Genomic DNA, 25,872 nt, shown 5'->3' with positions numbered 1-25,872 from the left:
TTAACTCAAACTTTGTAGTTTTACTGTAGGGAAAATTAATGGAGAACGCAAAGGTGACGAGAGCAAGCCCTTAATTTTCAAGGCGACCTAGGTGGTGTGAAGTCCGATGGAGAATCTTCATTATAGAGAAGGCCATCAGCTGCTAGAATGATCTGCAACCGAAAATTTCGCATCAGGAAAAATTCGCGAAAGCGGGAAATTGTCAAGCGATCGCTTTGTTCAGAATTATTAATTATCTATATAGGAGTTCGTGAAGAAAACACTCCTGCATTTTCATTAACAAAAGTGCAGGAATCAACGGGCATACCAAGACGAGGTAATGAGACTTTGTGACTCAAAATAAGACGATCTTTTTCCCCAATCTTCCAGCAATCTGCGAATGGGAAAAAGCCGACGATGCCCTTTCTCAACACTCAAGCGCCGAATATTTAAAGGCATCACCGTACGAATCTGGGGTGGTGCGGGTCTCAGGTGGGTTATGCCTATACGGTGTCGTAGATTATGGGGAGGAGCGCTCCGGAACGCTACTTTCTACAATGAGTTCAATTAGAGCGCGCCAGCTTTTTACACGCGCCACATCGTCCGAGCCGTTCTTTACGGCAATTAGGAAGAAATGGATGGAATCACCCTCCTCCCCATAATCTACGACCCCGTATAGGTATAACCCACTTGAAACCCGCCAGGTTTGTGGGGTGATACCTTTAACATAGAACCGGTAGCCTAAGGGCAGGCCTTGTCTGAACACCTTCGACTTTTTGGTTCAAATTCGCTTAGGAGAAAAAGCTCAAAATAAAAAAGTCATCAACTTGGAACTCTGAATGGCGAACATGAGATTGATATTACTCTGGGGTATCTAGAAAATAAATATCGCACTGCCACTTCTTAAATCCCACTTCGGGCAGTTCTGAAATTTCGAAAAGGGAACATTTTGGGGTAAATCTTACTGTTTAATTAAACTCTAAAAAATGACACACCAAACAGTGTATTTTTCGAAATAAAATAGCGTTGCGTGCACCCATACTTTTCAGCCATCTTTTATAGTTGCACTTACGCTCCTATACAGATGTAAAAGGCAGGGAAGGAGTTTTTTTTTTCAGTATATTAATTTCTGTGTTGCGCTTCCATCTAGATCCCTCAGTGCTAACACATTTTTCTTTTCTTCATAAAACTGATATTAATTCACTCTGACACAGAAGTCGTTAGAACCTGATAAGTTGATAATAAGCTAAACGTGTCGACGAATTTCATAATTCTATTAGAATTACGAATAAAATGTTCATTCATCTGTTTCATACAATGTAAGAAACCACTGTGAGAATGAATTTGTTTGTGGTTCAACTATGTCGAAGGGTGTGGTCATCACTGTTAAAATTCCGTCAAATTCAAGGTAAACACTTCAAAGAATATTTTCTTGAGGTATGTAATAAAAAAACAACAAGGACAGAGCTCACTAGAATCTTGCCTAAGTTTCATAATCCGAAGCTGACTTTTTCTACTCAATATGTTTGGTGGTTTGATAGGTCATGCTCCTGCGACAGTAAATGAGAAATCCTCACTCGAGATTCTTTTCCCAAGTCCGGTCGCAGTAGTAAAAGGTGAAGTGGATGAAGTGCACAGCGTTAGTCAGACTGTGGAAATGCGTCCACACATTCGACCTCAATTCAGGATCGTTCGACATTTATGAACGTGCGTGCAGCTTTACAATGGCCTGCGGAGGCTAGTCAGTGTGTCAATTCAGCGTCTTTAAAATTCCATACAAGTCTGGTACAAATTCATCGACCACGGAGAGACCAAATGCTTGGCTGGCACTAAGGAGGTTTCGAACCATCGATAGATCGCAGTCAAGGCGGAACTTTTTACCTACTGCACTGCACCCGCCTCGTCCGAATAGTCTTGCAAATCAATGGTTACCAAGGTTTGGGTGAACAACTTAAAGGCAACATATCATGACTTTGACGGAGCACGTAACCCACTGCGAGAACCTAGAGTCCGGCGGTGGATTGCGGAACCCAGTGTGATTCCGGTCATCCTTTCCTAACCCTCGTAAGAAACGACGCCGTTTACTATGACGATTTCAATTGCAACTCACCATCTTTGTGCAGGCGCCGCATCCAGGTATGAGCGGTCGAAGGTCAATTAGCTCTTCTCACTAGCCTATTCAAGTGAAACAAATAAGCTGCTGAAGGAACCGCAACGTGTACATAGAAACGCGTTTCACGTACCTCGAAGAAAATAAGGTGGAGCAGTTTTTTATGCCGATTAGGGGAAGATGTGCGGAACCACGCTGGGTTCCGCAATCTACTACCCGAGATTTACGCTTTCGTTGTAAGTTCAGCACAACGTCAAAATCGTGATACGCTGTCCTTAAAATTGAACGAAGAGTTCCATTAGAGCTCTTGGACTATGAATATCAGCTATCTCAAATTTTCTCGACAAAGCGGTCTTAGTATAACACCTGATAGTCTAGTAGTATAGTCCTACCGATGTAGTAATGTACTTCAAGTACCTTTAAGCTTTTATTAGAATTTTAAGAGAAACAGAAACAATGTATGCGAAAGAAAAGGGAAAAACCAACAAACGGATTCCTAGTGATATCATTTATGTTCTTCTAACAACAAAATCGAGCTTCACAATCACTATGCGGGAATTAAAAAGGCATTTTGTTCCAAATGAACTGCTCCTCCAAGGAAATAGCCTTTCGCTTTTCCGTTATCTCAACGCTCTAAGGGCTATGGGAAGGAGCATGTAGCTGTATCAAATACTTCTTAGCCTAGCGATATAACTATATATCTTCATAACCTTACTTGCCTAATAATCGCTGACCACATGCGAGATATAAACAACTAAACATCTCAAAACGTAATGTTCACAGCTGCGTTTACACGTAATATTTGAACAATTGAAAAAAAAAACATCTAAACTGTAACCTTAATCCTTTGAAGAGAGGGACAATTTTTCGAAAATACGTCTCTGGCTTGCTGAAAAGCGCGCTGGATACGATCCATCACGTATGGTTTTGTAACGCATCTAGAAATCACAAAAGTAAAAACATAGTGTTTCTTTAGTTTCTACATGTACAACCTCGCAGTATTGTTCCTGTCAAACGGTTCCTCAATGAATACGCGGAACACAAATGTGTCTGGATTCAGTTCATTTCTGAAATAAATTCCCATTTAATAATATACCCATATTTGATAACTGAATGAGCAAAATTCAATACCTCGAAAAAACGCAGGCATTTCGAATGGAGATTGCCATATTTTCGAAGTCAAATGTTGAATAGTAGTGAAAGAAGCCAACCAAAAGCTCTCCAACTGTTTGTTTGTTCAGCGGTCTTTCTTAAACGGTAAGGAATTATCCACTAACTTCCTAGCAAAACAAGACAATGGACAATTTAGATGCCCGAGCTACTCCCAGATCGAAATTGAAATGACCGCCGATTAAAATGAAAGACGGCAACGTATATAACAAATTATTTATAAACAACACTCCATTAAGAGCGACAGAGCTTTCCGCTATGCCAATATTCATATTAATTTGTCACGGTAAAAAAAAAAACTGAAACGGTGAAAACTGAAACGAATAGCAAAGAAATTAAAGACGGCGAATAATGAAATTTTCGATGTCTAGGTGTCTCATGGACAGTGTGCTGGTTCGTGGTGTAGATAACGAATTTGACGACGCTCAATTTCCCTAATTCTCCTGAACAAAGGGATGGGAAGCGATCTAAGTTACTTCGAGCTGCGTTAGAAAGCGCCACACGTCTACGCTTCTGTGCCCTCAGCAGCAGTCATTGTTTTTCCTTGAATAGAGCGCTGAGGACACCTCATTGATGTTTCTCCGCTCGCACAAGCACCGTGGCGTGGGCAGGCTCATATTTGTAACCTCAATCCCCAGCAATATGTTATCCACGAAAGATCTAAACCTTAAGAATTTCATGATATGTTACCTCTAAAATTACTTTAATGTAAGCTTCGACATAGAGGTCCGAAGTGAAATTCGAAATTTTTGTGTAAACATGTCCCAGAAAGCCTTTCACTTTTTCTTCTTTTTCCATAGACTTCCTTCCACCCGAAAAGTTCTCTTCGGTGCAAATCTCACCTCCCGTTGTATGCATGCAAACGATCTCCTCTTAGTTGTTTGCACGCAAAGACAAATTTAGAGAATTACATCTGGTACCAACTCATCCACAAACACTGATCTGGTTGAAATCTTACCCGAATGGCAAATGCACTTTCTATCTCTTCTGCAAAGTCTGCGCTACACCTGCCCATTTTCAACATTACCCGTAATTTATTAATATTTGTCTTCATTCCTTCCTGTACTTTCTCGTCACCAAAATTTGAAAATTTTGTTCAAAGTTGAAAAAGTGTTTTTATCTCTTTTCCACTCATTTCTATTTGTCTGGAACATTCAATTATTGGCATCACACCCATTTTCGACGACCCCCGCCTCCATGCTGTTGTCTGACAAACAGATTTTTTCTTCATAGCAAAGGACGATCCTTATACTTCTGACTTTTTTTGGATGTTTTTGTAATTTACGGACTTACTTTTCTCTTCGTGAAAGCTTTTGGTGGCTTCATGAATTCGCTTAAAGGCATTACCCCACGAATCTGAAGTGGTACGGTTTTCGGGTGAAGTATTGGTATACGGGATAGTAGATTATGGAAAGGGGATGATTCCGTCCATTTCTTCCTAATTGCCGTAAAAAAACGGCCCGGAAGATGCGGGGCGTGCACAAGGCTGGCGCGCTCCAATCGAACTCGTTGTAGAAAGTAGCGCGCCGGGACGCCCGAAGCCGTATCTTCCGTGCTGTTTTTACGGCAATTAGGAAGAAATGGACGGAATCACCCCCTCTCCATAATCTACTATCCCGTATACGAATACTCCACCTGAAATCAGTACCACCTCAGATTCGTGGAGTGATGCCTTTAAAACAATGTATTTATCATCCTAACGATGAAATAATTGTTAGAATGAGAAAAACTGTAAAATATTACCACTCTGGAGAAATTTGTCCTTACTAGGCAAATGTTGTAGCGTTTGAAATAGTTTCAGTTCTCGAAGTGGAGGTGTGCATCCGAATACATCGGGATAAACGTGCTGCAAGTTGAAACCATATTCACAACAATCGCGACCCATAAAAGTATTCCTCACTTGAAGATTAGGTAGCACAGCTGGTTGTACTCCACACTGGAAATAGTGCAGTACAAGAAGGATGAGAGAGTAGCTGAAAAACAGTATTCTATAAATAAGTAGTCAATTCAAGAGGTAACTATTGAAAGAGTACCTATTGAAAGAACCGGTAGCAGCATCTCCAATTCCATTTGTGATTGCCCAGTGTTTAACTATGAGGCATACCGCAGGAAATCGTTGATCTAATCTAAAAGATAAAACCGTAATTTTCAGGACCTTCACACATGTTTGTCCTAGGTTAAAGCCAGCATACCGCAAAAAGTGACGATGTTACGATCTCTCCGGGAAAAGATAGAGCTAGAGGTACAGATTACGACTATGAGTGTGACCGTTGCTGAGAGGACCAATGCGTATGCAAAGGTGGCACTTTTTCGCAGGGGAATCGATCGGCAAGGACTTTCCCAGGAAAATTTGAGGAAATTGAGTATGGGTCGTACTTATATTCGTAACCTGCGCCAATATCGCTATCTTTTCTTTGAGAGATCCCAACATCATCAATTTCCTGGTATGCTGCAGTTTGAAGAAAAACTAGTAACTTATTGTACCTCTATCTTATTTTGTCTGTATCGTAAACCTGCTACGATACAAAACGAATTAAACGTAGAATTTGCTATACATACAGACAACGAATATAGAAAGTACAGTTCATTAAACGCCAGGTAATTTCTTTAATGCATCGAGAGTAGAGTTCAAAAATTTTTCCGCTTCCGCATGAGTTGGTTTCCAAAAAATCATTCAGAGAGGACAAACGGACAAACACAGTCTGTGACAGAAAAAAAGGAAGCGTGGAGGTGTTGGGTGGTTATGATGTATGCCCACGTAACAGAATTTAAAAAAAGAATAAAATCTTAGTAAAAAACTGCCTTCCGTCACTCACAACGAGTAGTAGTGAATGAGATGTGAGTTGTAGATACCAGCAGTATTGTTGATATTAACATCTAAGTCCAGCTCTTCGTATGGAGGATGCAAAGCCATTTTGATTATTGGAACCTCAAAAGAGAAAAATCACTCATATCATGCAGGATCACACGGCCCTGGTGTGATTCACGCAACAAATCGTAAGGATGCTGAAAATCCTGAAGACTAATCAATACTACTTACCTTCGCAGGAATTACCTCACTCTTCCGTACTATCTTGCGAAGTGAAGGTTTCCCCTTGATGATCGTATTAAGTCTACGAAGAATTTTCACAGCAGCTCTGGAAACTCTACTTTAATGTCATTTTCACAATAAAACTCAACTTTCTACACGTTTTGTAGTGAAGAAAGAATTTCGTCGCCGGAACTTATAGATTTTCTAACTAAAATGGCACACAGCGTTTATTCTTTGATCGTCGGGTAGCGATCCCCTTGCAGCAAAAGCGTCAGAAGAACTCTAGAGTCGAACAGGTGATCTTGAAGTGCTCGACTCGTCAGCTGATCTGAAGTCTAGTGCTTGCAACCTGCTCTGCTTTCATAACTTTTCTCTTCGTTCGAGTTATATTCAGGCTCACAAAATGCACAAATTACATGTATGATAAAGTATCCATGATGTATGCGTCATTACGTATAGTGATAGAAACAGTTAGCCAATGTTTCCTCGCAAGCCGTTTTACTGATCAGTGCCGAACTTGTTACATCCAATTTTACGATATCAAAGGTTTCTCTTCAGTCATTCAGTGTTCACAAAGCTCTCTCAGCTAGCAAGCTCTTAATCAGGAGTCGAACCTTTGCAGGAGGAATCCATAGAATACAAATGTTCAGCTACGTTTTGTCAGCTTCTGAAGTTGCTGAATACCAGTTCATGATATTTATGATTGATGACTTTAGATGGGACCGAAGTATGACACGACAAGGTAACGAAATTTGTAACAAATCGCTATGAGAGAGCTGGATATACAGGAATGATACCGCTCTGTTTATTCTTTTCACAACAATCATGTGGAATTTGTTGCATCCTTCGAACTAGAAGTCTTATAGGCAGTTGTACGCAAAGACAATTCTCGTGTTTTGGTGCGATGTCTAGAACAGTCTCTGTGGAGTATCAAAAGGAGAGAAGTATAAATATCTGTCGCGTATAAAGCAAGAAGATAACAGTTGGTGTCTCCTGTATTGCGACATCAACAACCGAACGTCTGCGCACGCTGCTTACAAATCGGCACAGTTAAACGGTCCAAAGACAGAAGCAGATAGTAGTCGAAACACTTCAGTGTTACCAAATACACTGAGAACTACTGATTTGGCCACCAATTCAAGAATATCCTTTTGGGTATTTCGACGTCATCTTGTAAGGAAAACCGTAATGACCATAATCGGCTATTGCAGTTAGCGTTTCAGCAAGTATTCGTTCCAGCAACCCTTATTCTCCAAACTAATCCCACTTCACCAGTATTAGGTTTTTCTGTGAGTCTATTCAACATCATCTCAAGAAACTCTTTGGGCGAAAAATCGCGTATCGAGTCAGAATTGAAAAACAGACTTATAGATTGAAACTCGTTCGCGTCGCAGAAAAAAGACGAGAAGAGATCATGTCATAGGTGAAGCAAACTGAGTAGATAGAGGAGATGTGCAGCTGAATAAGGTTGTGATTCGAACAAAAGTAAGTTGTGTATGCTGTTATGGAAAAACATGGCCTGTAAATCCGGCCCGTAAAGTGGCAATATCTAATGGGTACCCAGCTGAAAACTGTGTTGCTCAACAAGCACAGAAACCTTCTCGAACATCCAGCGTAGTGGATGGCCCAGGGAAGATTATGTTCTGTCTACCTTACATATCTGAGCTGTTTGGGAAAAGCGGATCTACAGAACGACGTGAGGATTGTGGAAATACCACCAGCGAATCTCAAGTGTCACCTGGTGCGTAGTCGTGCGTTTTATAGGGAGCTGACGGCCGGCCGTCAGCTCCCTATAAAAAAAACCCTTGTGACTCGTAGTTGTGATACGTGCTGGTCTGTTGCGTTACCAAATCTTGCAAATTAGGTAAGCATTAGCCAATGTGTTGCTGCTGCCAATGTTGAGTTTACCTACCGTCTGAATACTTTCTGTAGGGTAATAAGGCGCTTGAGGGAATAAATCACTAGTGGCTTTGATTTTTCCAGGACCTGACGAAGATGAAAACGCCGAAACGTTAGCTGTTAATAAATATCAATACCAATTTTGCTCAAGCAAATCAGTTAAAAGCTACGTATGCTGTAAAGCTTTCTTATTTTATAATGTTGGATTTGATCATAAAAGGTATTCGTTTCCCGAAAAATCAGCGCTATCCAACTTCAAGGACCCCAAGAGCTTACGATTTGAATCCGCCATAAAAATCACACCCGCTTTGCAACGCTATCGTTTTTCGATGGCGCTAGGGATTGTGTAAAACATCGCCTCAGTACCGCTTTTTTAACTTTTCCATGAACCTTTAAGCTGTGTTCTGTACGAAAGAAGGGATTTCTCTAACGCCAAAACAAGTTCATAATTATTACCATTAAATGCTTCGTTAGGAAAAACTTGGTGTGATTGTAAAAGATGTACTGTTAACAGACTTAATACTGGCACAGAATGAAAACACTGTGACCACTACAACTACGGTGACAATGGCACGTAGTAGTTTTTTTTTTTTTTAAACAAGAAATATACATATTACGAATGAGAAACACCCACATTCTTTCCGAAGAATACATATTTTCAACTCCCATAGGTATGCAAAGACACAAATCCATATCTGAATTATAACTCCCGCAACCATTCACTGTCGATCCTACAGCGAATAGCTCAATAGTCTGATAAGGAAATGCCTGAAAATCAGTGTGGTTATGGTTCTTTAGAAACGAAGGAAACACTAGACTATGTACAGGTCGAAACTCCGTCAGGAAAATATTCCTGACTTCCATCTTCCATTGGTAGACTTCGTCTGTCTGAAATAAACACCATATCTGATATAATCCAAAGCATATAATAAAAGAAATGAAACTATAGAATAAGATAGTGGCCAATTAGGTTACATACATACCTGTCTATTCAGCTCATAATGCCTCCATATATCGTCGTCTAGCACTTTGAAGTCGTTGGGATACTTTTCCCTGAAGATGAAGTTACGGTGGTAACGAACGAAGTAATCATATATCAGTAAATGAAGTTTTGCTTAAACAGTCCTCTGTATGGCATTAACAAAGAGCATAAAGTCTATGAAATATGACAAGATGTGTACATAGATATTAAGGTGAAGTTAAATACAGATTGAAAGATGTCGCATTCGTAGTATGTAACCTAACTGGCCACTGTCGAGCGTCTGCGACGCGATCGTTCTGCAACGCTCATCGGACGCCCGCAACATTGCAGGCCCCTGACAACCAAACGCAGCAAGAAGATCGTGTGTCTTTGACAAAAATGCAGCTATAACCAGCTAACTCATTCGTTAGCTAGCTTGACACTCGTGAAGAAGAGAAGTGTGCTTGTACTACATAACGAATTGTATAAAATTAAGTGAAATTGAAGGATTTTCAAGAGCCAAACAAGGATTTTACCTATAAAGACGGATTATGCTCGCTAGAGGAGTTGCTGCAGAATTGAAATGTACTCCAATTGAATCTTGTTCAAATGATAGGGATGGGTCAGAATCTGAAATTGTGAAGAGAGATTAACTACATATGTCCTCATGCAGCCTCAGCAACAAATACGAATCTCAAGTGAGAAGAAAATAGGAAAGCTCAATCGTCATATTAAAGTTTAGATAAAAACGGTTTAGATTTTTAGCAATATTTGAAGTCCCAAACTCGGTATAACGATCTAATATTTACTGAAAAACTAAAAACATCGTTACAAATTAACTATCCCTACCAAAAAAGACTAAAACGTATAGACGGGTCAAAATGACCTGGAGCCTGGTGCAACTGCATGGGCGTTTGCGTTCGAATTAGTGCGATGTAACCGTAACTCCTTTTTGTAGTACGGTTGGGCCAACAAAAGTCCCAATTCAATAGCAACCGCTTACGTTTTTGCACCAGGCTTCTGGTCGTCTTGACCAAACCGTATTGAAGCTAAAGGCAATATTCAGTCTAATCAGCATCTGTAAACCTCGTGTAAGTGAAGCGCTACTCATAAGCAGATGACATTGAAAAGAAATACCAAATGTGAAATATTGCAACAGCAGTTCTGCTCGGTTTTTTTTTCAAAAAAGCTTGTAAGCAAATTTTGGACTGGGCTACACAGATAAGGCACAAACTTATTTACACTTACGCTTAACCAAATGACATTTACCTATTTACCTATTGACATAAACCATAAGTATTTCGGGGGAAATGTAGTTGGGGGGGGAGGAGTGGCACTCAGTGCCGCTCTTACTTCTCAACGCTTTAACTTACCTTTTTCTCATAGCAACATTAGTTTTCATGTTTTAGATCCTCAAAGACTAATGCATAGGCCTTATGACACCGACTGATTTAATCATTTACTTCGAGAAATAAGGGCGACACTGAGTGTACCGTCTTCACCAAACACTGTCTTCTTCCACTAATTAACATATACAGTTGCGAAACTGTACGGTGCCGATGTACCTCTTAAACCATTAAGCTTTCGTTTCACTGCTGTTGAGCTCAACAGAACAGAGGGATATGCAGGAGAGAGTTGAAATTGCATCCTACAAGACTTCTGATAATACTAGTGGCAATTTGGACGTTTGCATTCAGTATTTACCTAGAGACACTCGTATTAAGCTTTCATAACGTCATAACGTCGCGGTCTTAGACCTCATTTTCAAACATGAAGTGTAATGACTAAGATTAAGCCAATGCAAAACTACGTTGAAAACCAAGAGAACGCAAAACAAAAGTACCCCAATGAAGAAAAACTTACTCTTAGCTTGCATAAAAGTAAGATGAATCCCAAGAACATGTGAAGAAGGTCGCGTTTACACCTCTTTTCAGGATTCAACGATCAAGCGTTCACAGATCACAGTGGAGCAATACCCAGTCGGTAACAAGAAGTCGGCAAAGTTGCTGCATGTGCGCTTACACAATGAACTTTTCGGAGTACGAGTGTAAAAACTTGTAAAATCAATGAAGTTCGATGAGAAATTTGTGAAGTGAAGAAGGCAAGACAGCAAACGAACACAAAGTGTTTTGGGTATTCTAGTTAAGTGACATCCGCCCACCTATTCTTAAAATCTTTAGCCTTAGGCTTCCTACCTACAGTATTCTATTATAGTTAAGTTCTTTTAACGAAATTGCCCCGGGAGAATGCCTACGCTACAGTGATCTATTCTTCGTATTTTGAGCTTTCATTCATAAGACTAAAATAACAACCGCCAATAGGCATCAGTTATAACGACAAGACGTAACTACGAGTGGAGGGCAACAATACTCAAGTCAGCGCCTGCATAATCGCATTCATACAAGAAATCTGAATTTTATACCATAGCTGAATGGCATATAATAGGGGGCGATTATTGACCGGTGTTTTATCTACAATTCAATTGTATAATATTTACAATTACATGTCGGGCATATCTTGACAAAATCAACGAGGATCAAGGACCATAAAATCCTATGAAGCAGAGTATGTTGTACGATGCGTTGGAGAAGATTCAATACTATTAAGAACTCAGTATAAGTTCTCCTCACTTGAAAAAAGATGTAACTGTTGTTTACTTGCGGTTCTGAAATTCAGAGTTAGGAGGTAAACGAAAATTAACGCGAGAATTTTTTTCCGGATTGATGGCTTGAAAGGCAGTACGAAAAGCAGGCAACATTCTCATGTTCTGTCTTAAAGAGTAATCCAGAGAAAGTGAATAATCGTTGGAAGAGCAAAAATTCATGAACGTACTTTTTCCTTAAACTTTCGACACGATCAGCACAATATATCTTTTTACATTACTCAGTTCTCCACTACTAAACCACTTCAATCCTTATTGATTACCTAAACTTATTATATTATGTTCCGTGTATCAAAAGTTTCATCTCTTAATATATAGCGACAACACCACAGCGAAGAAGGCAGAAGGCTTTGATTGAAAGGAATTTCCGTTTGCGTTTTCCATCCAAAGACAACTATGTAACATGACAAACTGTGGCAATAAAAAGTGAGGAGTCCCTATGACTGGATGATCTTAACTTGAATGTTTTGGGAAATGCTATCACAAGAGCGATCGCAGTCTCCAGATGTTCATCTGTAGCAGTGTTACAGTACCATACAAGGCAATTACGATGATTCCAACAAAGTGATGGCAAAGAGTGCTAAGAATACTCGCCGTCATAAAAGGAGCAACCTAGCTTCGTCAAAAATACAGCACATTTCAAACGAAAGAAATCTTCGAAGATCTGCTCTGATTTGTTTACAACAACTAAGGACAGTCGGGTACGACTATAGATTTTTCGCAAACCTTTGTTTACTTGTGAAGCAGCATCGACTCAGAAATCTTAGTTAAGCTTCCCAAGGGTATTTGGGGATATTTCTTCGGAATGACAATCTCTTTCAATCAGTAACTTAATTCTAATGGAACATGCATGCAGAAAAGACGAGTCTGAAAAGTTACAAGCTTAAGGGGAATTTCCTAGATTGTATCAATCTTCTAGCAAGATGTTTTTCTATAATTAATTTTTAAAAAAGGTAGTAAGTTGAAATACGAGTTCTTCTGAAGAGGAAAGAAGCTAATGTGGCACTATTATGGTAGGCAAGTGTACAATTACGTTGGAAAAAAATTAGCATTTATGTACCTCTACAAGGATCTTGTTTTCCAACAATTTGCAGAGAAGGACCACATACTGAAGAATTCGCAGAGCTCGCAATGTTCAAAGAAGGCTTCGCACTTTCCAACTGAAACAGACAGCATAACAATTCCTCACTTCTCAGCAGTTGGTATTCTAGCAGCAAAGTTTTGCACAAAAATATAGGTAGAAACTAGCCACGGGTCCCGTCGCACGAAAGGTGCTGCTGTCCAGCATACTGTCAATGCCCAACCGAAAAAGGTCAAATACCTGAAGAGAACATAGAATCTTTGGTAACAACATTCCGTTTCGTTGCACTGAACATTCAGACATTGTTGACCTGAAGGTACTGGGGTTGCTCAGTCTCGATAGGCATTTCGATGAGAGAGTAAGTCTCCTGAGCAATGGAACAGTGAAAACAGAGGTATTTAAGGGGGAAGAAGGAGCAGTACTTAAGGAGGACGCCCCTCGGCGAAGATGCGGATAACTGCGATAGGCGACAACGCCAGCTTGCCAGTAAAGTAAGTCATAAGTAGGAACATTTGGGAAGATTTGTTTAGGTGAAGAGTTTAAAAGTGGAGATAGAGGAATTGAGCATACAGTTTCTTGGTTAATCGGCGTGCCGGCGTTATCGCCTGACACAGTTATCCGCATCTTCGCCGTTGCGTATCGTCCTTGAATGTAGTAGGGTCAAAACGACATGAAACACGTACGCAATTGCGTACGCGGCTTTTCTCGAGGCGGTGCGGCGAAGCGTGGTAGTTAGGAGAGTAGTGGAACTCTTACTGGTATCACCCATCGCTGCAGTTTGCGACGGTCCCAAGTCGGTTCCACCTGCTACCTCCACCGCGCCGTTTCGATCGCGTACGCAAATGCACCGCAACTACGCTCGTGATTCATGCCGTTTTGACCCGACTATATAGTTCTGCCCAACATTCTCGAACTACAGTTCGCATAGAATCCATCCGTCATCACCGTTCCGTAACTCAGAAAACTTGGTGTCTCGCGTGAAATGCCTGTCGAAACCGAGCGACTAAAGAACCTCAGGTCGACAATGTCCGCAGTACAGTGCAACGAAACCAAGTGTTGTTACCAAGGATCAAATGCACCCTCAAGGTACTTAACCCTTTTGAGTTAGCAGTGCGCTGGATGACAGCATCTTTTGCGTTATCTGGGTTTCTTACACCATATAACTGCGCAAGATATAGGGCTCGTACGCTCATCCCTGAAGCATGTATTGAAGGTCTGATTGCATTCAGTATGCAGACCCAGCGCGAGAGGTTGCAATCAGACTGACGTACAAGGCCTGTGAGCTGACACAATATCACAATAGCTATAGTAAGTTCCTGAATTACATTTCCACGTGAATATTATAAATACTAAATACTAGAAAATACCAAATACTAAAAAAAGTTACTTGTTCGAGGTAATTTCTCACACATCGGCTGATTCACATCTGTTTTATAAATGTTTTAGTGGTTCATTTCTGCGTGAACAACGTGTGTGCTTCTTCAACTGTTAACGAATGTATCATTTATAGCACACATCAATGTTTGTTTACTTCTTCCCATAAGTTGTTGAGAGCAGATGTGAAAAAAATTTAGCATATTGTAGTTGATCTTTCAAGCTTTCGGCTACAGACAATACTGAATAATCGGATGGGCCAGAGAATTTGAATACATTGTCGTGGGACCCAGAATGGGGAATACTTAAATTCCCACACAAGCATAACTGCGTTGGAGGCAGTTATGGTCCTAAGGCTGTCCGCAGAGTTCGGAACTCCACGGGCAGCCTAAGCAACTTTGAATGCAATACTATCTTATCACAAAACGAAAGCAAAATTCACGCTTCAAATTGGCTAACAAAAAGATTTCAGACTCCTTGAGGCATCCTTGACGTGTGCAAATAATTTTGGAGTTGCTTGATTCTATCGAACACAAATATTAGGAACAAATTCGACAAGCACTTATGCAAAAACCACGTATCAAATGCACAATTACATGGAGAGACAAACAGAGATCGTTTTAAACCATACTAAGAAACAATATGACGTAAATATCACATTTAGAGGAACATCTTTGAAGTACAGTTACATTTACTTTTGAAAATTACTGCTCAATGCTACTAGCACATTAGCAATTTTGGCGCATCCTGCATATAGAAGGAATGAGTGCTAGGATCAGATAAACGGTGATGGCGGAGAGGCCCTTAAAAAACGCTTACTTTTTTTTAAAGGTATCACTCCACGAATCTGAGGTGGTACGGATTTCAGGTGGAGTATTCGGCTTCAGGCGTTCTGGCGCACTATTTTCTACAAGGAGTTCGACTGGAGCGCGCCAGCCTTGTGCGGTGCCGCATCTTCCGGGCCGTTTTTTACGGCAATTAGGAAGAAATGGACGGAATCACCCCCTCTCCATAGTCTCCCATCCCGTATACGAATACTCCACTTGAAATCTGCACCACCTCAGATTCGTGGGGTGATGCCTTTAAAAGGCTTACCCCCCTTAGGCGGCTTGCACCTTAAATACCTTGAATTTCTAAAGTGACAGTTATTATTGTGACTTCTACAACAGTTAATGACACAATCCAATCACTGGTCAACTCTGAATACATAACAAGAGCGGACCAATTAGGAGACTGACCAAAGCACACAAAAAATAGATAAGTAAGGGTCCTACTTGGATTTCAATCGCTAGCTCTACTTCGCGCCTGACACATCCGCCAAGCATCAAGGCGTTTTGATCCGACTACAGGTAAATATGTGGTTCAAAAAAAAAGAGCGAACATGTTTCAGAAAGCCTCCCCTCAGAGTATGAATGTGCGTTAATGTTAGAGAAAAAATAACGCGATAAAAGGAAGGAATCATTCAACATACCTGTGATGAAAACGAAGGTGAAGGTTCGCAACCATTTCCGATCTCTTCATCTTCGTTGTCTAAGCATACAACACTCGGAGAAGAGGAGTCTATAACAGGAACAAAAATTTGTACAAAACAGTTCATGAACGTGGACGTATCACCATATGTCTAAAGCAACTAATAGTGACAACGCAATTTTCAATGGCGACAAATGCAGAAGAACCACATGAAAACTAAAGTTTTAAATTATGGCGAAAGGCACAAGTCAATTTCGTATACGTGTGTGGAAGTACAGTCAAAACGACATGAAACACGGTGCAGTTGCGTGGAGCGGTCAGAATCGATGTATGACCACGGCGACCTACAGAGAAGAATAGTATCAACAGCGATCCTCCTAGACTGTAGCCGCTTCGGTCCCCCGCACCACTTGGAGTGCACCCGCGTACGCAACTGCGCCGTGCTTCACGCCATTTTGAACCGCATATACATAACTTGAATAAGCGGTATTTCTCAGGATGTGAAATTATTACATACAAACAAATAACATAAGTATGTGAACGTTTATCCACCACATGTTTGGAAGAGCTTATTAACCTATGTTGAACAGAATTCGTGCAGTCTTATTTCACAATGATGTGAAACAAACGTACTGGCGCAAAATTAAAGAAAACAACATTGAATACCCAATGATATTGAATTGTTTCAACGTCAGTACCTGCTTAATAACTTTTCCTATTGGTGCCTTAATCAAAATACTTTACGAGCTCGTAAAGAATTTTTTTCCCAAACTCTGTAATCACTAATGCAGTGAAGTAAAACTCACTAGATGTTGACAAAGGAGATATGTATGTGAAGTGAAGTCCATCTTCATCGCATTCGTCTGCCCAATCCAATTCCAAGCAACCGTTCTCCAAACTTACTGCCTGACAGGCCTTATTCCTCTTTTTGGGGAGAGGCATATCGGGATCTACAGTGTCGGTAACAATATTATGGCACAGCTTTCTCTTCAACGTTGTACCCGACTGTGCTTGCTGAAGAGAAATCGAAGTGACATAAGTATTCACTCGAATATGATTACAATCCTCGTCTTCCATATGCATCTCCTAGCGCACGTCTTGGAATAAATATAGATTGAAATGTGAATCTACAGAGAAAGAGAGGCTACTTAACTGGGCCAAAAATTGTTCAGAAACCCTCTGATTTATTATCCATTAATAAGCTTGATATATAAGGCCAAAGTCACGGATAGGTAGCAAAAAAAATTATTCCCTTGGAGTGATTGTCGTAATTGTGGTCAAATGCCGTAGTTGAATATCGGAAAAAGAAATCAGAATGATCAAACCAGCCGAAGACTTTTCAAAATTGAGATCAGGCTGTACATCGCGTAGAAACTCTCACATTGACTACAAGATTTTATAATCCTTTTATTAGTCTCTGTCTAACATGTTTAACTTAAAAATAAAGCAAAGGAATTGTGGTTAGCAAAGATCCAAATGCATATGGAAGAAAGCGGTAATACAATCTAACGTTAAAGTACGCACCTGAGTGAATATAGTGCTGCTAGCTGGAGTTGATGGTGAATTCTTTGTTGCAATTTGACGTCTTTCCTTTGCATAAGCTTTGCGCAATTCTAAACGGAGCTGCCGTGCCCACGCTTTTTCAGGTGGATTCACATCAAGAATCGGCACCTAAACCACGATACGGAAGGTAGCGAACGATGACGCTGTGTCCGTAGAACAGCAATATAATAAGGTCAAAACGACATGAAGCACGGTGCAGCTGCGCAAGCAGACGCGCTCTTAGCGGCGCGGTGGAGAGTAGCGGTTAGGGTCGAGAGGGAACCACTGCTAGCACCGTTCATCGTTGCCAGTTCACGCTGGTCCCACGTCGACTCCAACCCCCATCACCACCACGCTGCTCCGAGCGCAGACGCTTACGTAACTGCATTTTGCCCTTTTCTTTTATTTTTTTAGTCGTTTTACCCGACTATAGATGCAGAATCTCAACATTCGAGGGTTACAAAAGAATTTATGCAGTGGGTCTTCTTAGACGACGAAAACGAGAAACCAAAGCCTTCTGTAGATAAAAAAAAATCGCTGATCTCTCAAATACACTATTGAAGGAGATACACGAGAAACAAAAGTTGCAGCTTCTTCTAGAACACTCTTCTTCAAGACTAGAAGCACCACTACTTGTAGGTTTGTCATTATAACAAAACGTATCAAAACTTTGAGGCCACTGATCTCGCAAGAGAGCCCTGAGGAAACTTACCGTTTTGAGTTGACAGAATTGTTCCGAACTTAGAGCATCCTCAATCTTACGACAAACATGGACTACTTCATCTATCTCGGTATCGGCGGATGCCTCAAAGATAGATGCATTTCACAGATGATCAATGATCTATGTAAAATAGATTACTACACAGAAGCAAACACATCGTTTAAAACTCACCCATTTTTTACGCAGAGATTGCATTGTGGTCCTGCTCAAGTATCCATAGAAAAACGACATTAGATTCCATGCGCTATTCGACTCCGCTTCTCTGAGGTAATGTATTACCAACAAGGAAGAAACGCTAATGTTTCATGGAGGGTTTGATATGGAGGTGCCATATCGAATCAAAACGGAGTAACTCACTCAGGGGTTCTTCCAATTCCTTTGGCACCAAGTACAATATAAGGAACGTCACCGAAGGCAACATGAACAATGAACTGCTCTGTTCCTCCGGAGCCTAAAAACTAAACGGAGTCGGTCATTCTGAAGAAAAGATAAATCTGAGGAGCAATGAGAGAAAACTGACCACCGTTGGGATCGCTGGTCCGAGCCATTTGCAGTTCCTTTCCCCATTTCTCTGCTACCTTCCGAACAAAATCAAATCTTGCTACGCTTCAAGAAGACTTATTTAGAGGCTCGAGGATTCAAAGAAGAAAAAAATAAATAAAACGGAGTTCACTGAAGTACCACAGACAAAAAACCTAGAAAGAAAAGGCGCTTACACTGAGATGTTGTTCTTCTTCTGTTCAAAACGACGAAATTTTTTCCGCAAGTTCTTTTGTGATGGCATAACCATAGGTAAGTTCTACGAGTACTTCGCCAGTGTATGAAGATAATAACAAGAAATTGAGCACGTTTCCCGCGGGGTTCTTGAATGCACTATCGAACACGGGCAACATATTTTAGTCGCGACGCTGTCGAGGCGCGGTTTTAGTTCTAGGGGCGCAGAAGCGCCATCGCATACAATTATCATATAACGCTGTGGCAATGTGTCTCTGGAGGTTATCGTTCTATTCTTCGAAGTGTCAAGCTTCTTCATTCGTTTCCACTAATGGTGGACACTTGAAGAGAGAAACCTCATCAATCTCTTTAGATTGCATGTGAGACAAAAAAAGGAAACAAGCGTTAACGTTGTGATACTACGGCATTAGAAGCTTTTACAGCGTTCTCCTGAACCATTACGAGCATGTCTGTCGAACTGTAGAGTTTGGAAAGAGTAGTTTTGTTGAACTGGCTGGTGACTCTCTTGAATTTTTTGCTTTAAATCAAAACAAACTGAGAACGTGAGAACCGATCGCACATACATTCTAAATAGGTCTTCTTTTTAGTAATTTTAGTGAGTACTTATTTGGGTTTGCATAGGCGGAAAAAAAAACGAAATGAAGCACGGTGCAGTTGCGTAAGTGCTGCGCTCGAAGCGGTGCGGTGAAGCGTAGCGGTTAGGATTGAGGGAGGACCCTTGGTAGCACCAATCATGGCTGCAGTTCGCCATGGTCCCACCTCGATTCCAACCGCTTCTACTGCATCTCTTGGAGCGCAGTCGCTGACGCAGATGCACCGTGCTTCATGTCATTTTGACCCTACTATAAATACCGGCTATTTTTAACCTTAGATTTATGTCAAGAAGTCAGACGAAACTAGCAATCCGCTATGCTTATTTTCCAGCGAAAACAATTTATAAAAAACGAAGTAGACGGTACATGGAAGCCACTAAATTGCAGTACTGAAAGCGTCTGTTCGTCCGTAGCTGTCGTCGTCAGTGACTGTTCTTGTTGCCAAAATATTACTTTTGAAACAAGCTGTACTATTATGCTACGAAATCCTAGATCAGTACAATTGGGCTCTTTCGGATGCGCCAACGTGTTCAGGTTTATTTCGGAATCGTAGAGATTTATGGTTGCGTGCGTTGAAAAAAGATTTGTGAAGGCCACTCAATGTATCAACCCTCTTTGTAAAATGTTTTGTTTTTAAAATACCAGACATATCTGGTACTATTTTTTCGATTGTAGACAAATGAAAGGTCGGCTTACTGCAGTGTTGAATCGTTCCCCACATTTGGATCAAGGGACTCTAGATGCCATTTCCAGAAATAATCAAGAAATACAAGTTTGAAGGTTACGTTAATAATTGGTTTTCTTGATTGGTAATCCAATGACTTGTAATAAAAACATTTTAGAACTAATAAATCCTTGTTTAATGAATAAACACTACTAATTGTCGTTCTTAGCCTCTTATATTGTTGTTATTTTAAACGTCAAATAATACTTTTTGGTTCTAATTTTATAATCATTGGAATGACTTCATATAATGGAGTTTTAGATATCAGAAGGTGGGCAGTCAAAGAGCGTTGTTTCAAGAATCTTATATGATGGTGTAGGTGGTGGAGAAAGTATGCAGTTCTTTCATTTTCTGCACGTTTAGTAGACTAGTACCAACTATACTTCTGGACCGAAAAACAATGAGGTTTTTTGTCCAACAATTTACAAGTATGCTGGTAGTAGTAATAATAGTGTGTGGCATGTAATATGGTCAAAACAACTACAGCAAAGTGCGCAGGAGATGGAGAACGTGAGGAATCACTAAGACCAGCCATAACCATAGCAAGTTGATACGACTGCACGAGACCGAAACCCAACATCTAAATTCGAACTACAAATGAAGCAGTAAGGACTCCTCGTGGAGATAGAATTCCCTTCGGCATCCCATTCGTCTCCAATTCTTTAACTTCTGCAATAAGCCGGGTTTTTTTTTCCACGCAAAGTTGCAAAGTGATTTTGAACTGGTGAACATCCCAGGAGAAATTATCAAATGGCAGCTGGTTCGTAATAGATTCTACGAAAAGCAGTATGATTCGGAACGTTGCGTTATTCCCCCATCGGTAAGCCTGCAGATTGGATGAAAATTGGAGTAATCTACCAAATAGAATTCCTGACATGCAATTTCAGTTGTAGTAGAGAAATTGGAAGGATCCTGAGCCTGCGTATCGAAGAACATTTGGTTAGCAAAAGGCGTGGAAACACGGCGACATCATTAGAGCTCCGCAGAAATGGGAACCTTGATGGAAATGAGTTTGAAATAAGTGTACGATACCAACGCACGAGAAATATCTGCTAGGAAAGCATTGGAAATATTCTGGATTTCCATCCATCAATAACAAAAATGATTGCTCATCAATCACTAATCACTTCATGACATTCGTAATACTCTGTGAACTACAAGATTGTCCCACATGCAGTTCCGTAACACTATTCAGGAAACAGTACTTAAAAGTACTGCACAGTGCGTAGATCGTGATTGCCTTGGTTGACAAACTGTAAGAACGCAGTGGCTCACCAGCGTCGCTAGTCGGTCAGACTGGTCAGTTTCTTTTCCTTTTGGGGCTCTTGTGTAGTGTGTTTGGAACGATATCGAGTCTTGGCAAGAAAAGAAGAGGAGATTGATGAGATATGCGTAGTATCAAAGACCTCGAACCATTTACAGCCCTTTCGTAAGGATGGGTTTGTCAAAAGTCAGGCCTGTAATAAAGTTTCGCCAAAGCCTCGTTGCCGTAATGAGAAAACATAAAGGAACATAAAGATACAAAACATAAAGACGTTTTCTGGTACTAAACGTATTTACTGAATGGTCGAAGCTATGTTCCTGTAGAGTGGGAAATTCGCCTTCATTTTTATCCTCTGTCTCGTGCTCCTGTTTCAAGAAAGAAAGAGGAACAGTCGTCTTCAAACAGCTGTAGCAGGTGCTAACAAAAACCAACACGGTTGGTATAATCCTCTAAGTTCAAGGCATTAACTTTCACTATTTGCTGGATTTAATGTAAGAGGTAAAATTTACTGTTTACCAGTACATCACTGCACTCGACTAAACTCCCGAGAGTGTTCAACGTGGAGCCGAGCCTACCGCACACTTACCCCACTAGATTCATTTCTACCACGTATGATGCTTAGGAAACTGTGGTTTCTTCTATCTCCTACTACGACTCATGATTTTTAAATCGAATTCTAACTATTGGTGCCCTTCTACCTTTATATTTTCGCTGATTTCTCTTTTCCTCTTTCAGCAGCGACAACAGCACGGCTGTGCCCCCTTGCTGGTGTCGCAGGAACACGACTGCTAACGATAGCTCTCCTGAACTTGGAACAATTCATACTTGCCCACTGCAAGAATTCTGGGCTTCTTAGTTGTTCCTGCTCACTTGATCTCAATTTTTCTGTTAGGATGTTCACGAAAGTTCTACCCCTTCGTGTGACTGTGGACGAAACGGGGGTTAACGAATGCTCTGTAACAACAGAATTCTTGGATCCCTCCTTCTGTGGACAGTGAATTGTGCTCCGTTGTTTGAACTCTTGAACAACTTCCAGTTTGTACCGGCAACATTTCGAGATACTACAAGTCAACAGTGATTGACGACCACAACATCTCGATAAATTCTGGCAGTTGTAAGTATGCTGCCAGACACGACCCTTGCGACAAAATACATCTTTTCACTGAGTGAGTTCGCAGTCCATGTCAACTCAGTTCATTGCTTTCCTTCCCAAACTCCACTACCTTACCGCTGTTTTGGAAGCATTTTACAGATTCCACACGGTCACGGCGATGAATCTCATCTCCTTCAATGCCTCGATTGGTACCTGTTCTATACAGAAATTCTCAATCATTTTTCATCCTGCAATTGGAAGTCCTCTTCCTCTCTTTGTACACAGCATAGACATCATCACTTTCTCTTTTATATATATATATATATATATATATATATATATATATATATATATATAATATAGTGGGGTCAAAACGACATGAAACACGGACATTTGCGCGAGCGCTGCGCTCAAAGCGGAGCGGTGGAGCGTAGCGGTTGGGAACGTGTAAGGATCCACGCTACCGCCACTCACCTCTGCAGTTCGCAATGGTCCCTCCTCGATTCCAACCGCTGTCTCCACCGCACCGCTGCCGAGCGCGGCCGCTTGCGCAACGGTCCGTGTTTCATGTCGTTTTGACCCAACTATATATATAGTAGGGTCAAAACGACATGAAGCACGTACGCAATTGCGTACGCGGCTTCTCTCGGCTTCGGCCGTTACCATCCAGCTGCGCAGTGGCAGAAAGCCAGTGAGTTTTCTTGGACTGCCTATTCAAGTGAAACCAACGAATTGTTTGGTGAGGGGACCAGAGCGTATACACAGAGAAGCGTTCTAACGTTCCTCGTAAGAACCAAAGCGGTTCCCACGCTTTTTTTAGAACGATGAGGGAGGGGTGGGCAGACCCACCCCTGATCTCGCAGTCTACAACCTCATCTCTAGCTTACTCCCGGGAAACCCATACCACTTCAAATTCGTGGTATGCTGCCTTTAACAAATAATACACAGCATATGCAATACTCTCCAGCATTTAACATGAAAACACCTCCTTCCAGCAACCAGTTGAAGGCAACGCTGCTTCTGCTTATCCGCTCACCCGCTTCTGTATCATAAATCCGAAATCTCTGACTTGCCTGAACACTCTCGAATGAGTAGGGAAGAGGTGCAGGATGATTCAGGGAAACGGGATATCTTGTTCTTAGTTGTGGCAGGCATGAGGAGTTGCCAGACAGGTGGGAGAAGCATCCTTTAGTATATGTACAACTACTTGTGATTTAGTAATCATGGCTCAGTGGATCGGTTCACAGCGTGCATTTGCTGTAAAGTCATTTTACAGAAATGGTGAAAGCACGACTGCTGCTATGTTTTGAACTGAAGTGAAAAGGGAGGGAGGAAGCATCGAGAGAGGATTGATTAAAGGCATCACCCCACGAATCTGAGTTGGTACGGATTTCAGTTGGAGTATTCATACACGGGATTGTAGATTATGGAGGGAAGGGTGATTCCGTCCATTTCTTCCTAATTGCCGTAAAAAAACGGCCTGGACGATACGGCTTTGAGCGATCTGGCGCGCCATTTTCCACAACGAGTTCGATTGGAGCGCGCCGCATCTTCCGGACCGTTTTTTACGGCGATTAGGAAGAAATGGAAGGAATCACCAACCTCTCCATAATCTACTATCCCGTATAAGGATACTTCACCTGGAATCGGTACTACCTCAGATTCGTGGGGTGATGCTTTTAACATCAGACACGTTGTCCTTTATATGATGTGGTTATTTTAGGAGCGTCTGTTGGAGTCTCCACAAAAGAATACGGAGTGTTTCAAAGCTATGTAGCTCTGCACTAAAATGATGCCCAAATACCGGTTAGGAGGTAAACGTCGAATTCTGTGCAAAAATAGTTGCAAGAAAGTACCTCCACCCAAAGCATTAAGTTATAGCATTTGGAGGATTGCTGAATTGGGTTTGTCGAATCTTCACTGAGTTTCGTTGGTACTAATCCATCCCTTCTACCTTAATATTGTTTGACAAGACCTCTCAGGCTTTGCTCATACTGATTTATACTGATCTACCAAGCCTTCTAGCCGCAAATTAAACACGAATTCAACATCAATTCCATTCCGCAATCGCATTTTTGCAATGTTTCCAATACGTTAGTCATAATATGAGGTAACAGAATCCAAAACGCTGCTGTTACATAAATTTTGGCAATCTTTAATAGAATCTTCTGAAATGACCAATTTGTCTGTGAAGACAAGACTCAGGTCGTTTTCCGGACCCAAAAATGGTAGTCCTCATAATCTCACGAAATGAATGGGATCTGCCTCCAGAATCGCTTTTTCGGTCGATCTTAGTTCGTAGTATTTTTAAAATTTGGTCTTGATAACTGAGTTTAATAGTAAGTGCTTTTGGGAAGGAAAATGATAACAAAGTAATGCCCTCCTAAGGACGGTAGCACTCTATGTGGAGAGATAGGCAATCCGACGTTTGTGACGGCCGTGAAATTGCGCCACAAGGAGAGGATGCCGTACTGTTTCGGCGGTCGTTAGGGGAGCCTCGCTGACTCGAAATTGACCCGTCGAGGCATCGTGTGCGTGGTATAATTCGTGCCCTCGCTCATATGGTCTATCGATCAACATTTTCACGCATACTGTCATTCCTCTTTTGTTTTTGTGGCAGAGTTCCAGTACCGAGAACAAACACGATCTAGGTGATTTGTTTTCCTTTCATGCTCTGTTTGCTTAGAAATATTTCTGTTTAGGCATGTTCGTGCAGTTCCTACTGAGCTTTCTGTTGTTTCGTTCTCTCTATTAGATTATCGATGTGCTTTATTTTCTTCGTGACTGTTTGGTTCTGCGAAGAACGTTGTTCTAACTTCCTGATCGTCAAAGTCGTATTTAAAGTTACTGTTTTGCTCGAAAAATTCCGAGCACACATAAAGTATGTGAATCAGTTTCCGAAAGAATGCCGTTAGGACATATTTCGACTTCGTGCCCTTTAAGAATTGAGTTAATAGCTCATTTTACAAATGTCATCTCTCAGCTAACTACGCGGCTGGCCTTGGATCTACTGCTTGCTCTGTTGCGCGAAAAGCGCTCTTATCGTAGCACTATTCCTAACTTTGAATCTTCAAGGGCAACGGAGAGATTTTCAATTCTGGGTTTACTCCAATAATAGATAGTTTTCTGCCCTCAAAATAGTTCACCCGAGGGAATTTTGACCCGAAAGATGTGTTGACCTTGCGAAAACGAGTCGTATCGAATAAACGTCGCTGCCATGTCTCTCACTGTATTCAGATCGCCACAAGCGTGATAATTTTACAAGTGTTCGATCATAGCTTTGAGGAATTTCAAACTTATAAATGGCAAGATGCTAGTTTCGTTTGTTTTCGAAGGTGAACTTCACCGGCTTGTGAAAACTAGTCTATACAAACATCGCGACGAAAAAAGTCCGAGTACATGAATTACATTAATCAAAACAAAAAAAAAATCAAATGACACCTTGTAGGGATGTCGTGCCTCC

At 41.1% G+C, this 25,872-nt stretch overlaps 2 protein-coding genes across 4 annotated transcripts; one reads left to right on the top strand and one right to left on the bottom strand.

Moving 5' to 3' along the window:
• Positions 1 to 147: 147 nt before the first annotated feature.
• RB195_013948 (uncharacterized protein) lies at positions 148 to 2,391 on the top strand (the record flags this gene model as incomplete). The annotated part of the gene is made up of 3 exons (XM_064203998.1): positions 148 to 316; positions 370 to 471; positions 2,264 to 2,391. 3 exons carry the CDS (start codon positions 148 to 150, stop codon positions 2,389 to 2,391), a joined length of 399 nt encoding a protein of 132 aa, XP_064059879.1.
• A 524-nt stretch (positions 2,392 to 2,915) lies between these two features.
• Positions 2,916 to 18,790, bottom strand: RB195_013947 (uncharacterized protein; the record flags this gene model as incomplete). Of its 3 annotated transcripts, XM_064203995.1 has the most annotated exons (22): positions 2,916 to 3,027; positions 3,082 to 3,156; positions 3,221 to 3,338; positions 5,003 to 5,105; positions 5,160 to 5,232; positions 5,293 to 5,385; positions 6,076 to 6,188; positions 6,300 to 6,396; positions 8,824 to 8,957; positions 9,015 to 9,077; positions 9,173 to 9,242; positions 9,687 to 9,780; positions 12,873 to 12,972; positions 13,062 to 13,133; positions 15,739 to 15,827; positions 16,544 to 16,751; positions 17,262 to 17,408; positions 17,992 to 18,084; positions 18,172 to 18,262; positions 18,358 to 18,451; positions 18,521 to 18,606; positions 18,717 to 18,784. In XM_064203995.1, 22 exons carry the CDS (start codon positions 18,782 to 18,784, stop codon positions 2,916 to 2,918), a joined length of 2,193 nt encoding a protein of 730 aa, XP_064059878.1. The 3 variants fall into 3 exon arrangements, with proteins under 3 accessions (XP_064059878.1, XP_064059876.1, XP_064059877.1); XM_064203996.1 differs by lacking the exon at positions 13,062 to 13,133 and having other exon boundaries at positions 18,717 to 18,790; XM_064203997.1 differs by lacking the exon at positions 13,062 to 13,133 and having other exon boundaries at positions 5,027 to 5,105; positions 18,717 to 18,790.
• Between the last annotated feature and the right edge of the window lie 7,082 nt (positions 18,791 to 25,872).

This window comes from Necator americanus, chromosome V (genome assembly GCF_031761385.1).
Source record: "Necator americanus strain Aroian chromosome V, whole genome shotgun sequence".
Classification (NCBI taxonomy): Eukaryota; Metazoa; Nematoda; class Chromadorea; order Rhabditida; family Ancylostomatidae; genus Necator; species Necator americanus.
The sequence above is the reverse complement of the archived record's forward strand: the minus strand, read 5'-3'. Positions and strand labels throughout refer to the sequence as shown.